The sequence below is a fragment of the Haliaeetus albicilla genome, chromosome 2 (genome assembly GCF_947461875.1).
Source record: "Haliaeetus albicilla chromosome 2, bHalAlb1.1, whole genome shotgun sequence".
Lineage (NCBI taxonomy): Eukaryota > Metazoa > Chordata > Aves > Accipitriformes > Accipitridae > Haliaeetus > Haliaeetus albicilla.
In genome coordinates, this window is record NC_091484.1 from 24964015 (window position 1) to 24979686 (window position 15672).

The 15672-nt window shown below is 41.9% G+C and overlaps 1 protein-coding gene across 5 annotated transcripts in view; it reads left to right on the forward strand.

Moving 5' to 3' along the window:
• Window positions 1-15649, forward strand: part of ULK4 (unc-51 like kinase 4) — a 257257-nt gene extending 241608 nt beyond the window's left edge. For all 5 annotated transcript variants that reach the window (XM_069810917.1, XM_069810925.1, XM_069810901.1 and 2 more), the window contains 2 exons: window positions 12133-12221; window positions 15214-15649. In XM_069810917.1, coding sequence (XP_069667018.1) covers window positions 12133-12221; window positions 15214-15298 — 174 coding nt within the window. In that variant the 3' untranslated portion in view covers window positions 15299-15649. The remainder of the gene's footprint in view (window positions 1-12132; window positions 12222-15213) is intronic.
• The last annotated feature ends 23 nt before the right edge of the window (window positions 15650-15672 follow it).

Below are 15672 nucleotides of genomic sequence, written 5' to 3' on the forward strand. Positions count from 1 at the left end.
GGCTCTGAGGTGCTGGCTGCACTGCACCCCACTTCGCTCTCCTGCCTCTCTGCTGTCCTGACTCAATGGACCTGGCAATGTTTCTCAGCCCCGTGTTAGTGTGGGCCCACCTTCATCAGCTGTTCAAGCTAACAGGGCAAGTTGTGAGCCAGAGCAAGTGAGACAGGAACAGGGATCTTATCCTTCCTGCTCTGGGGACAGGAACCCCTAGCAATGAAATGGAGCAGACAGGTGGGGCAGTGATATTTTTAAAAAAAAATTTTCTTTTTCTTTTCTTTTAAAACCATGGCAACTGAACCCCACAAAACCCCTTTGGACAGCATAACTAACTGGTGACATAACTAATGTCAATTCGAATATGTTTTATAAAAATAAGGATGCATTACAAACAATTGTGCTAGCATCTTTCCTCTGTTGATAGGAATTTCTTGCTCAGAATTTTAACATTTAGTGAGCTTTTAAAATAAGGACATCCATCATGGTGCTATCAAGGCAGAGATGTTGAGGGACCTGTTGCCTGCTCAGTTGGAAATTAATACTGCCTTGCCTGAGATAACACAGCTGACTATGGGCACCCCAGTCTTTTACAGCGTGGAGTAAAATAGGTTAGTGTAAATCACGAACAGTGGTGGTTCAAGCCAGCCCACTTAATGTTGCCCTTTAGTGGGTGCGTATATACCTAGATTTCACATTCTAGCGAAGTGGTTGGTAATTTCTTAAACTGCTTTAACTCAAATACTTGTGATTGTTTGACTCTTTACTTAATTGCATGATTTTAATTTAGCTAAAATTTGTTTAACTACGCAAAGGAGAAGATAAGCTGGCGTATCTGTGGTAACAGTGCCAGACATAGCCTTCTACGTGGAGAGGATGAACAATTTAAGCAAATATTTTGTAACTTCTACATTCATTTCTTGACACTGTGATATATTCCTCCTTGCCTTGTCCCAGTTTGGTGATCACAACTGGGCAGTTGCAGTAGGACAAAATTGTCATTCCCATGCCCACCACCTGCACAAACAGGTAGTCTCATTCCCCTCTCTCCATCTGCCGTGAAGGATTACGCAGAGTTGTCATGCGTTGCCCTTCTTTTTATACTGTCAGGGATGAGTTACCAGCTACTTGAGTTTATCCTTAAATAAAATGAGCCTTGGTCTTCCCTGACTTCTTTTATTAACAGTAAAGCAGTACATTGCCATTCATGTCACTGGTTAGTGACATGTTGGACTCATGGTCTTTGTATCTTTTTCTTTTATTGTTGATAGAAGACTGCCAGGTTGGAGAGCTTGATCCTTCATGCTCCCTAACATAATAAGAGCACTCCTTGCATCTGTTAGAAATGGCTGCTGATAAGAAAAGATGAAGATGACTGTACAGCACTGTATTGAGAGAAGAAGGTGATTTATCTTCTCTTTGCAAGTTTCTGCTGTAAATCATTTAACCTTGTCTTAGAGCCTGTTTGTTTTTGCAGTTGCAGCAAAGAAACTCCGCTGTCTTTATATTCATCTATTTTGAAATATTATTATAAAGAACAGTAAAATGGTGTTATGTTGGGGGTAGCTGTAAGAGTTTCTCTTATGGACAGGTGGCCAGGAGCTGGAACTCAGTGAATTGATAAGAGCAGAGGAAAGCTACTGAGGAACCTGTTACTGCCAGTCACTGCTGAAACTGCGATAGTCAGCCAAGTGTGGGTGTATGTGAGTTGAGGTAGGGAGAGGAAAATCGATATGAAATTCTCAAATCACTAGTTTCTTGATGTCACTAGAACAGGCAGGGCTCATAAAGGATGAAGCATGTGGAGACCAAACACAACTTAGTGAAATGGCAAGTGTTCCCATGAATGTGCTGAGGACTTGTGGTTACCTGCAGTGCAAGACACGGTGAGGGGGGATGACCTCTGAAGTAACTGTGAGCACTTACTTGCAACTTGGCCTATTGAACTCTTCATTCTGAATTAAATCGTACTGTGTTTATTTAGAATAAGCAGTGCAAGTCTGGAAGTATATGTGTGTCTGTGCTAAGTGCAGATTTGGGCTGACATTTTGGTTGATGGTTGTTTTCACAACTGCCATTAAAGTATTCAGTCAGTCTGCAATAGCTGCTTTTTAATGATGCTGACGGAGTGGAGGGAGAATCAAATATGGGACCTGCTCTTAATTTCAGAGAGCAGCAAGAATGAAAAGTCTTTATTCTTTATTCCAGTGGCTGGCATACTGTGTACTCATGTTCCTGGGGGAAGTTAGTTACCCCCCTGTTTGGAACATGTCTGCTTTCTGAGACACCCCTCTCACACACACCCCCCCTCCGCCCCAACGATTAGCACTGTGCTAATATTTGGGTACTGGGAGCCTAGTATGATTATGAATAGATACAGGAGCTGTCTGAAAAGGAATGCTGCTGTGGTCAACAATGAGAAATCTGCTCTCTTTTCACACGGACAGATGTTTTCCTTCGGGTTGTACAGTGAAACTGGCAGTTCTGAAACCTGCAACCTGTTTATTCGATTCATAATTCAAGGCCAGTGTAATTCCCAGTGACTATCACTGTTGTTTTCTTTATGGAGTCCTAATTCATTGTTTCTGTGGGCACAAAAGAATTGCTGGACTCATTTGGTGTTTCAGTACACTGTAATTTTACATAGTGCAATACTGTTGAGATTGCCTAGCTGTGTCATCTGTTGGGCTCATCACTATTACTTCCTTTTGACCTCCTCTCTGTAATTGTGCATGGATGACTTACTAGCTGCTGTAAAGATACTTAAATGCAACTGGGCTTGTTAAAAAAAAGATGTGAATAGACCAAAATGATTCTCTCTGAGGTCAGTGAGGACCAACTAGGTAGCTGTTTGCTCTCTGCCAGGCAGTCAGAGCCATCTGTCACATGACAATAAGCAAGCATTGATTTCAGAAGTCCATTTGGTTTTATGACAGTTTTTACAATTTTATGGAAATTGAACCATTACATAAAGCATAATTTTCCTCAGAAATTGGTGTTTTATAGACTTACATCCCTGTTCAGTCATTTACATTCCTAGTTGCTTTTTACATAAAGCATAAATATAATGATGCTTTTTTCCCCTAATAAAAAATCTTTGGAGCTTTTTTTTGTCTTTTTTTCAGTATATGAAAGACTATCCATGTTTGGTACTTAAGGAAAACTTCAAGGGTTCTATATCCAAGTTTTATGTGTCCATAGAAACTGAGTCTACAGGGGCTACGAAGGAACAAATGTTTAATGCTTTAATATTTAGCTCAAAATCATAGTTCATAATGATATTCTAACAAGATTTTGCTACTCTTTTTATTCTTTAAGTATGTATTTTTCATAATCTATGTTAGTTCTTAATTTAACTCATCATATTCCTGCTTTTCTTGGAATGGTAAAATCTAACACATTAAGTCTAGTTGTACAGATTTTTAGTTGTTGGAGTCTGGTGTTCAAGTCCAGATTATGACCAAAGTGAGCATGAACTTTCCAATTTTGTTTCATCCTCCATGAAAGTTAATCAATGTCATATAAAGGTTCTGCTCAGGGGAAGCTAGGGATTTTGTATACTAGATCGGATTTGAATTGCACTGATAGATCTGTAGAAGGACAACTTTGACAGCATCTGTTCACATCACACTGCCTTTGCCAAGGCATAGTAGTCTTTTATCTTTATGAGAAGCATTTTAGAGCAGGACAAGGGACAATGTTAAGTTGGAGGTATTATTTTTTGGAGACTATATGCATTAAAACTCAAATTCCTCAGTAGACTGCAACTTCTTGGAGGTTCCTAGGGGTTTGGCCAGTTCACCTGAGCATCACAGGCATGGCTGCTCAAGGGTTTGTGTCCTTGGATATAAAAGCATTTATGAAATTGGTAATTGCTTGGTTGCTTGCATACTTCTATTGCTTGGTTACTTGCGTACTTCTCCTGTGTGGTAATTGCCATTTAAAGGTCAGCACTTTCCAGTATGTTCTGGGTGTCGCTGGTTTTCCTAATAGTGAGAAGATGAGTTATCTGTAGTAATGATTCTTACCCTTAGATGTGTATAAATATTTGCAGTTATTTGAATTGTCATAGCACGAAATATGTCAGTGAAAGAGCTAGGTTCAGGTGTACTAGATGAACCTGAAAAGAACATGTATGTGAAAAGAAAAGGTAGCCATCCCTAACCCATGGAGCATATCGAAGAAAGTCAGATATAAGTCCAAAAAAACTTTGCAGTCAGACTATTTCGTGATTTTATGGGGAGATATAAGGGATGACAGATGCTGAAATTCAGGGATCTTATTCACATCTTGAATTATTAGGCAATAAAAGACAGAGGCACTGGAAAAAAGAGGAATCAACATTTAAGAGGGATTGGGAGCTCATTGTCAGAAGCTATTTTGGGAGAAAAGCTGATGAGGAGAAAGTGAGACTATGAAGGACATTTGCATATGAGAGATCCAGGGAATGATGAGCTTGAGGGGAAATCTAGATACACAGAGAATCTGTGTGTTGTTTTAGTGTGGGTTCATAACTGCTTTTAGGGTTTTTTGCTCCAAGATAACCAGGAGCCTCTGTAATAGATCCTAAAGGAACATAAACATAGGATCTAAGCCTAAATTGGACCTGCTGTGGTAGTGAAAAATTATTCCAGTGGATTTCCCTGTTCCTTTTGTAAGGGGGGAAGTCGTAAGAGACCATCAGCGTGAGGCATACCTGGGAGGTGGTGGTCTCAGCAGATCCAGCAAGGTGAGGACAGGCAGCTGCCCAGGAGCTGCGGGAAGAGGGATCTGAGGGGCTTGCGAGGTTTGTGTAAGCTCAGGATGTGCTCCTATTTTGCTAAACCTGATGTCTGAGGCTGGCTGGGATCATTGTTTAGACAGAGTGAAACTAGTCTGAAGTGGTACCTCAGGCAGTCGTTGGCATGCAGGTGACAGACGAACCCGTGTTTGCGGATGGGGTGGCAAGTGTTTATTTTTAATGTCATATTGATGTTGGGCTGGCTTATGAGCATGCGTAACTTGTCAACACTGCAATACTATGTGGAAGTCTCCTGTAGCACCTTGAGATGCCTTTTGCCGGACAGGACTGTCGTTTACTTTTGCTAATGAAGTTGCTGTGGACAGCTGGTTCTAAAGGATGTGAAGAGGTTGCCCTATCCAGTTCTGTTAAGTCAAATATTTTAAACTCACTAGTTACAAAGGATGGAAGCTGTGATAAAGGATATTTTCTGGGTTATAAAGACATCTTGTATTTCCTGAAAGCGAGCTAAGGACACTGCTCTCAATAAAAACCAAATAAAAAAAATCAAACAAGACAGCAGTCTTCCGTTCAATAATTACCCCATGGTTTTACGAATCTTCTCTTATGCTTAGACAATGCTCCTTAGAGTTGGTAATTTTACAACTTTACAACAACCACGGAGCATGCCTTTGTGTGCATTAGGTATACGCTGAAGGGCAGAGAATAGCCTCAAAGTGGAAGGTGTCAAGAAACGTCCAAAATCAATTAACCATTATATAGCATGTGGGAGACATTCCTTGTCTCTCTGTGAAGAGTCCTTGAGACAGCGTAGCTTTCAGGCTGCTGGGAAACTGGTACGTTTCCAAGTTACCGGTGGAAATTGCTTTGAACTTAGAATAAACCTGCGCACACATACAAATTAGAAGAAAACAAAACACGTCAAATGAAATCTTGGCCTTATCAAAGTCAAAAGGAGTTTGCTGCTGACTTCAGTGGAACAAGAATTTTATCCATAAAGAGGAAAAAAAAAAAAAAGATTTTTGAACTCTCACATCAGAGCTAAGCTGTCTGATGTAGGGGTTTTTTGTCACAGATACCTGCTTGTTTTCACATGTATTTGCAGGATCTGAAGGCCACAAAGTCTTTGTAATTGTGTGTCTGCAATCCCTGACTGCAATATGCTTGCCAAAGCACACCTGGAACACTCATGCTTTTGTAACTTTCATTTCTTGTTTTTATGGTCCAGCAACATTGCTCAGGCCTGTTCAAATGAGTTGGTAATTAGTAACATAAATATAACTTGTCCGACTTGATTTGTTCTTCCCACACACGTTCTGTGTCTGTCTCTCTCAGGCTGAACCATGTGTAGAGGGAAGAGCAGCAAGGAAGCATGCTGTGATGGGGGGGAAATGCCAGGAAGGTTTTTACCCTTTTAGAATGAACTCTCATACATTACGGAGAGCAAAAATAACTCATGGCCATCCTTGTGAGCGTGCAGTGTCTCTGCAAGCATGCTGTCCTTGTGTGTTCCTCTGCTACACTTGCAGAGCCTGACAAGAGTTACCATTAATTTTCATTAAACCACCTGTAAATTGGTTGCACCTTAGCGTTTTGAAGGACCCAATCCCCGGTACCTGCTGAGAGCACATCTAGCAAATGCCAGATTAAACACCTCACAAAAACCCACTGTATGTATCTGAGATTTTTGTTGCTCGTTTTAGTTGTTTTGGTTTTATTTTTTAAAAAATTCCTGCCACAGATATAAAATTGGCCTAGTAGCTAGAGTGCTCCCCTGGTAAATGGAAGTTCATGCTTAACTTCTCTGACCTGGAGAGCCACGCTTCCTCTTGCCTCCCTGCCAAGTCCCCGTGCTGTGGTGTTATTCACTCACTGCGTGGAACCATTCAAACCTCCCTGCCTCTCCCCATCCAGTGGAAACTGCCGCAGTGACAAAAATGTGACCTTCACTTGCCTAGAAAAGGGGAGAGGACTGCAGGAGAGCATGGGAGTCTGTAGCCAGCTGTGAGGTCACTGAGAAAAGGGTTGGAGTTGTGGTCTCGGCTGTTAGACCGTGAGTTTTTGTTTGCCATGTTGGCAGTCTGAGCTCCAGAGAGGAGAGGGAATTCAGATAACTTTGTGCTCAACATGCAGGTTTCCATGCCCTTCAGCAACTACATGGTCCCCATGCACCGTGCAGGTATTTCAGTCTCTGCTTGGGATTCCTCTTTGGCAGCTGACACCTAAAATGTAATTGTTACAGCCTCTACTTTATAGGTTCCAAATGCTATATTGGGTCTGGCCCTTCATTACACAAAGGTAGGGTTACATTACTTTGTAAAGGTAAGTAAGTGTGCAGGCCTACAGAAGCGATGGATCTGTTTGATCCGTCGTGGGAAGTGATGGATTTGTTTGTTATACCTCCTCTGGGCACTGGCAGCTTAATGTATATGCTTGGAGAGGGACTTACAGTGAAAGAAATATTTTTATTTAGTAAGTTTGAACACAATCAATGGATCTGTGGGGTTTATTTCATATAGATGCTCACCTGAACGAGTTTGTGTTTGCAGTGTATTCTTGGCTATCGTGCTCCTCTGTTAAGAAGGAATGGCTGCATGTTTCTGGCCATGTCATCATGAGTTGTGAATGACAAACCAAGTGGCGTGTTTTATTTGATTGCTGCTGTGCTTGTGAATAGCTCAGTGCTGACAGCCTGGGAGAAAAGTACCATTAAATGCCTTGCAAGAGGCATAAGATGGGCTGCAGCGCTGGAAGGTTTTCTCCTCCAGCCCAGGCATTATGCCTCATTTCTGAAGTTACCATCCCATTGACTTATTTGCTGGGCTGTCATGTCAGCTATAGCAATGTTTTTGACACCACTATATTTTGTGACATTTGTTCCTTAAAAAATGGGAATAAGGTCACACTAAGCAGTCGTGAATAGCCATCAACTTTCAATCACTAATAGCTGGGGTGGCATTTGAAGCAGCAGCTCTAGGTGGGGACGAAAGGCTCTGTATCCTACTGATGGTGCCTTCAGCCAGTCACAGGTGGAAGCAGGAATGAGAAGTCTGAGATGCACATTTAAAATTGCAGGGACAGCACTTACTATGAAGACATTATTTGAAATAGTGTCTAGACAGCAATAGAAGTGTGCTTAATTCTTTAATTTTTTTAATTCTGAAAACTTAATTTTTTAAAATATATTTCATGTCCTACATAGGGTCCCAGTTAGTGCACAGAAAAAAATATGTTGCTGGTTGGTTTTACTGCTGTGTTAGCTGAAGATGCAACTCCCATTCACAGAAAAGCCTCCAGCTGGGGATAAGTGGTTCTTTATTCACAGCATGTGTCGATATTTGAGTGATGCTAACATTGGACCTACAGGTATCTGGTGGTTCTGATAAACCAGTCCACGGCAGCTCCCATGTTACCTGTGAGGCTGCTTTCAGCCAGTGTCGGTAAAGTTGAGCGGGAACTTGAGCTAACGAATCCTGCAAAGGTAATTAGCTTAATTGTATTAAATTTTGAGGAAAAAGTAAGGGAGCATCACTTTATGAGTTTAAAATATGTGTGTTTGGGAAAGACAAAAAGCCAGTTTGTGAGAAACAAGCAAGGCATTTCATAAATGCTCTGTGTATAGAGGCACGGTGATGGCTTGTAGAAAAGCAGCCGTTGAGTGTGGAAATGTTAAACATCTCCAGTGGTTGTTTATTTGAGAAGATAACACTTGAAGGTACAGCTAAATATGCTCCTGAGGCCTTTCTTCAACCAGAAAACAGTTTCATATAAAAAGATCCTTATTTTTACCCAATCAATATTTTGCATTATTTCCCAGTTTACTTCACAGACATCAAGCTTACAGTTTACTAGAAACCTCACCAAAGCAGGAGAATTTCTTTCTCCTCAAAATGGTGAGAGAGTAGTTCACTACTTACTTAGGTCATTTAACTTGGTCATAAATTACAGAATGTGAGTTATGACTAATCAGAGAAAGCAGTTCAGTATTATGAACTAAGAAAAGCAATCGTCCCTTAAGTTTCCACGCTTTTGTGAAACTTGAATTGCAAAAATAATTTCTTAGACCAAGAATGTTTTAAATTATATCTTTTCCTGCACTCACCTTTAGCAGCACCATAACACCTGAACAACTATCCTAAATTTTAGGAAATACTGATCTTTACATATCAGTTATGGTACTCCTTATGGCTCATCCTTGTTTAGTAGAATTGAAGGAAGGAAAGCTGCTGGATGGGTATTGGCTTCACAAAGAAAAGTAATTTTGAAGTTCTTGTTAAATTGCAGTGAGTGTAAAACTAAACTGAGATTTAATTACATTTTTAATTAAAGGAATAGCTATTGATTATGTCATTGAATATGTGTTGTAGCCAGCCCTAACAAATAGCAATGCTACAAGAGATCATTAAACTAGTTGTTAAAATTCCAAGTGAATGAGAACTAGAACTGGTGTGGATAAAAGGCACAGCAATGCTGGATAGAAGAAAAAAATAACAAACTAAGTGAAAAATACATTAATTTATAAAATTTTAGTTACTGATGGTTTTATGTCCTGTCATAATTTATCTATGGAACAAAACAAAGACCAAATGGGAACAATTTTTAAATAAGAAACTTGGGCAAAGTTTTATCTTGGGTCTTGAAAGCGAACAGTGATTTAGACAATATTTCTCATGAGCTTTATGTGAAGCAGGATGTAATCTGTCACATGTGAGAGATCTTCTGATCACTCAGGCAGCAATCAGATCCACTACGCAGCCTGACAGAAAAGCCAAATAAATGCTAGCGTTCAGAGTAGCAGCAGCATGGGAGTACTGACAAAAAAAACCCATTGGCAGCTGCGGTCGAGGACAGGGCACTGGCAGCTAACCTGATATTCAACCTGCAGCCCTCCTGCTACCACAGCGTCGATCCTCTCCCAGGCCCGTGGTGTGGATGCCTGGTGGTAGACAGAAAGCAGTTTTCTGGACACTGGTGATGGAGAGCAGGGTGGGGAAACCCCAGCTGCCTGTGTAAATCTGTACAGCCACGTTTTGTCTGTGCAAGTTCTCCATTTGTGTGTGCAGGTGGCACTGCCAGCTGGATGGGTCTGTTCTTCACCAACACCCCTTGGCTTGTGTGAAACTGTTAGCTGATGCTCTAGAGAAAATGTCTCCTAAATTCATTTTAGACTTCATTGAAACAGTCTGCAGGCTGCTCATGATGTTAAAGGCCTGATCCTCTCCCTCCTTGTGGTACCACTTTTACTGCTGAAAGGATCTTATTGAAGCATTTTATTAGATGGGGGAGTAGCCCCTATGGATAGGTAGCGCAGAAGCCCCATTGCTTGTGGCCGAAAGCTGCTGTGAACAGTGAAGTGTAATAGGGAGATGGGGGAGATGATCTCATGGGTCTTTCTGTTCCTGTCCGTTACGATTTCTGTGCATATAAAGCCGTTTTAATCCTTTCCATTCAATTGCATTGTATTCACAGAGATGTATTCTTAATAATGACACAAGGCATGCTGCAACACAGGCAAGCTCATAGTCAGACCCTATGACTCAGTTGGCTGAAGTTATTGTCTGAAATAGAGCATTTTAGAATTAAAACTTATTGTTGCTACCAGATTTTGTAGTTGAGCATATTTTGAATGTTCTACGTATAATGCACAAAGGCTAATTCGTTAAAAGACTATGAGGGTTGTACAGATGTCAGCATCCAAGAATTAGGCTGTATTAGAATTCGAGATCTGTAACCTTTATTTGACCTTGTAGTTTTATGGAGCATGACCCAGTCCTAATGACCTTCCTCCTCCCATGACCTCTGGCTCTTTGAAGCATGCAGGATGAACAAGGGGCACGAATGTGGCAAGTGCAGAGGACGTGGCAGCAGCTTATGGGGAAGTGTTGGGTAGAGGCATGAGCACTCTTTAGGAAGAGAAAGCACTGTCTTGTGGTGAAAGCACTTTTCTCCCTGTATTGCAACTGTATTGCTACTGTTACGTGTGGTGGTGTTCTCACATTCACAAACCAGATTAAAAAGTGTCTTCCATGCCTAACGAGTGAATGGCTGACCGAAATATAAACTGAAAGGGTCAGATACAAACCTCAAGAGAGTGAAAAGGTTTAATGACCTGTAATCAGGATTTACCAATGATATGTACTTTGGTAATGGCATCACTGTTTTTTTTCCAACACACGGGACACATTTTAGTTTACTTCAGACAAGTCCCTGTTCCCTGTTACTGCTTAACTACAGGATGTTGTGATTATAGATGTAGAGACACTGCTGTTGCAGAATCGGTGATAAATTATGGTGGGATGGCAGCTGTAAATACAGTTTTGCTTGTGATTTAAGAGGGAGATGTGAAGGCATATTGCCCAGATGCTTGATCAATGGTAAATAGGGCCAGCCACGGCATGCTAAAGCTTAGAAGTCCTCACCAGATTTTGGGATTAGAAGTCATCGTTTCAAGCATTAAATCCTCCAGTATCAAAATAATCGGCTGCTCTGGTCCTTCACTTTTCCTTTCTCTTTGGCCGAGATTTATTTACCTTTGCAAGCAGGAACTGACATGCAAGCCTTCTTTTCAGTAATTTTTTGAGCTACAAGAGCTTCTTCAGCAAGTTGCCAAGTATTCAGTGTCTGATTGTGCTACACTGCTGTGCAACTTCATGTCATGTCCCCCTTGACCTTCCCATCCATCTGCTTAACTGGTCAGGAAATATGCAGCTGCTTGGAGCTGCGTAGTTATACTACTTGAGGCTGGAGAAACAATAAACCAGTCATTACAGATTAGTGTGATAAAACACACCAGCAGCAAAATCAGCTATAATCAGGATTCACTTGACACAAAAGGGCATATATCTTTGGTCACTCAGTCCCCTGCTCTGTAGGTGACAGTCCTGTGTAGGTAATATTCCTAATGACTGATGAGGGGCAAGAAAAATTTCAATATGCAACTGCTACCATTGCAGTGATTTTAACCTGGCTCCTCTCAGAGAAACCCCATGTGTCCTGATCTGAAGGCTGATACAAGCTTCGTTATTTTTTCCCTGAAGTGAGAAAGTGACTGCCTCCCCAAGATCTCCCTGGAATTCAGACTAAATGGGGCTTGTATATGCATTGGTACTAAGGGTGAAATCAGGATTGGCAGACTGTGATGTGTGAATTCGCACACATACAAGGACTCGGAACAAGAGTGAATCTTGTTAATTAAGCCAAGACATTTTAGATGGTCTGTGCCTAAAATTGAGTCCTGTTCGGTAAAAGGCACTTTCTCTTGGGTCTCTTTAGTGTCACATTCCATTTACAATTGTAATAAATGCTATAACTTGTTTCCCTCTCCCCTATCCCACAAAAAATGACAGAGAGGAATTTCTTGCTAAGCCTTTGATAACGGTTCTTTCTTTTTGTTCCAGATAACTTCAAACGAGAAGCACTCAGAGAGCCTGAAGAATGATGGTGATGCTCTTATCCAAACTCTAGAGAGCCTGGCCCAAACTGCCAGGTGAGTTCCCTCAGGCTTCCAAGAATTTCCAGGGCTGAGAGCACTCACCTCCTCTTTTGTCTGCAATGGTCTTCTGTAATCGCCTTCTGTGCAGTATAAGCGTCTCAGGTTTCTGTCCCTGGCCCCCCTCCTCACTGCTCTCCTCCAAACTCCTCTCATTCAGAGCTTGCTGGAGTTCCTGCCGCATCATCATCATGCTTTATTCCCAGCTGCAGCGAGCTGCAGTGTGCTGTGCAGTCTGGCTCAATATCTGTGCAAGTGTCAGTTTTGGCTGGTTGGTTTTTTTTGTTTGTTTTTGTTTTTTTTTAATATATTATTTTATTCCAAACACTTGGTCTGTATAACCAGATACTGGTCAGTGGTTCTTGGCAGAGTGGGCTAGATGCACAATGTGATGTTTGTGCCGTGTTTTAAAGTAGTTGTGTTTGGTGCACTTTGCAAGCTGATTACTTTCAAATGCGCAACCAAAGAACAGAACTGCTTTTGTTTAAGAATACCTGTGGCTTCTCTGAGAAGGCGTGACACTTAGGGGAATGCCATGGCCTCCTCTGTGAGAGCAGAGGTGCTAGTCCCAACAAGTTGGCCAAACCTCAGCTCACCTCCCATAGACTTTCCCTCATCTAATCCCCCTTGGATGTATGAATGAATGAATGACTGTTCTCTGCCCCTCAAAACAATTCTTACACTCCTGCCATGGGCTGCTAGGCTGCATTTCATTCCTGGCTGAACTAAAATTCAGAGAAATTGTAGTTTATAGATCAGTTTTTGAAACACTAAGATAATCTTTTTGGTGCTCTTTGTGCTCCCAAATATGTGTCAGCCATTTAGGAAAATTGGCTGCTCGGTATTATGGCAGGGTGAACCCTGTGTTGGAAGGAAGGGGGGATGTGGGCAGATGTGGAGAGGAAATGTTGGGACATGGTGTGTGCAAGGAGATGCGCATCGAGGACTAACCAAACCTGTCAAGAACAGTCTGCATCCCTCTGGCATACTCAGCTGCTGACTCACAGGTTTTTGTATGACACATTAAATTATCAAAGTAGAACATCAGCTCTCCCCAAGGGAGACACTGGCATCACCACTGAAGATGATAGTGAGGAAGGATGGGGTTTTCTTCTTTTAGAACTAATTTTCACTCTATTTTGTAGCACTTCAGCATTAGATGCACTAGACAGCCCAGTCGCTTCCTCTAATTGTTATCTATACATTTCTGTGCTCAGAAAACCACATAACACAGAGCCCCAAATAAACAGCACTTGCTCTTATTTGACACCAGATGCTCAGCAGACCAAATTCTAGCTGATGCCAGTGACGAGTGTTTTGATACATTAGGGTAAGCCAAGTCCCTCCACTGTGCCGAGTTCTCGCACTGCAGCAGCAACAGGGAAGCCCCTGAGACCTCACGGGTTGCATTTCCCCGCCTCCCTATCTTTAGGGAACACGTGTCCGTATCCATTTGCCTCCAGAGGAAACTGAGAGGGATTCAACCTGCATCTTGGGGCTGTAATGGACTCGGACATGGATAAATTGGCAACAGGCAGCCAGGAGAAGCCTAGCAAGCTTTATCAGGTTTAGCTGAATGGCTGTTTTGTTCATGGAGGTTATGGATATTCTGCCATCTCCCCTGACGCCCTTATGCGGCATCTTTCCCAGAATATGCCTTGTGACCTAATAAACTTGGTTTCCTTACCTGTGCTTTGAACCTGGTTAAGAAGCCTCTCTGTGTCTTACGCAGAACTGGAAGCCTTTTAGAGAAGGCCACAACTGAGATCCTGGAGCTAAGCCATCCTCCGAGTAGTCTAAACTCCCAGGCCCTTCCACCCACATATTATCACTGGGTTGAAGTGATAGAGAAGTGGTTTTGCTTTGCTCAGTTTTTACAGACAGGTTTCTCATCTTTTGCTCTGCCTGCGTGGCAGGAGGAAGATACCAGCCAAGCAGCCATGTGCCAAGAGAAGGGCACTGCTTGGATTGCAAGCTGCTTTCAGTGCTCTCTGGCTGCTGTGTAGCAGCCATGGATTGCCAGACTCGATCTCTGTGATACATCCTCGGCTAGTCAGAGCAGGCAGTTGTAAGAGTGACTGACACATAACCAACCCATTCTGCTTAGTAGCTATGTGGAATCAAATCTACGCTTTAAAATGTGGGATCATAGCTATTTATTTTTCAGTGAAGACAGTTGCCAAGATGAATTTGTTTCAGATAACTAAATTTTCTGGTTTAAACTGCTGCTCATTAAGACATTGGCTTACCTAGTGTAGACTGCTCATTTGGATTTCCTGGCTAGCTCTGTGTTCCCCAAAGCATGGACTGTCGGTAGGTGTTCATCATTAGCAGCAACAGAGGAAGTTACAGATTGATCTACTAATGTCCTTTCTAAGCTAAAGGTAAGGGATGGTAGTCTATATAAAAATAAAAAGACTTGTTTCTGTGGACTAGCAGCAATGTATTAGAGCCTCTGTTCCAATGCTAGAAAAAAAAAACATGTTTCCAGGAGAAATTAGGCAAAATACATATAATAAAAACTTAGGTGAGGAAGCAAAGGGCCCCACTATGCAATCTCAAACCTGCAGAGCTCTGTGTGGTGGGGCAGTCGGTCCTCCTTGCAGGAAGTGGACAACACCTTCAGCAGAACCGCCTTCCTGCGCAGAGCAGCACTGCAATGAGAGGGCTGTGTGTGTGAAGAACGCATCTTTCTGTCAAGCTAGAAGTGTGTGAGTGTAGATTCATGGGGGGCATGATAAATTATGTCTTCTTTTTACAGAGGAGATTGAGTGAGGCAGCAGTTACTGTGAACTTGAGCTGAAATTTGTTTACAAAGTGTTCTACAGGGCAGACTCACTAGTTGCATGTTACTGCTTAACAGAAAAGTGGGGTATACAGTGCAGTTAACAGCTATTGAGAATTTTCCAGCATAAAGGCAAATGTAGAATTTGAACAAAAAGTTTTCCCCTGAGACTGTCTAATAGATGTTACTGGTTTTAATTCCTAGCTCTCACGCTGATGCTGCTGTAGCTTCCTTGGCATTTGAAATTCTGAGAACGGTGGGACACGAGAACATCAAGACTACGAAGTGAACCGTTTCTGACCAGCCTACCAAAACGCACACATTGTGTATGCTGCTCAGCACCGCAGTCCCGCAGGAACATCTTCAAACCAGCAGAGCAGATGTAGTTAATTTCGCAAGCAGAGCTGTAGCCATGTATGGGCATACATGTGGAATGTGGGAGGCTTCAAGATGGGAGGGAAACTGGTTTTGGGGTGTTGTTTTTTGTAAACCCCTTTAAGGATGAATTCTTGGTTACTCCTTTACCTTGCTAGCATTACATGATGTAGCTGAAGTATTTGACAGCAAATTTGAAAAGTGTAACTTAAATAAATAGTATAGTTATTTCACAGTATAGACATAAAGTGTTTCACTATTTTAAGCTGCTGTTGATAAATGAACATT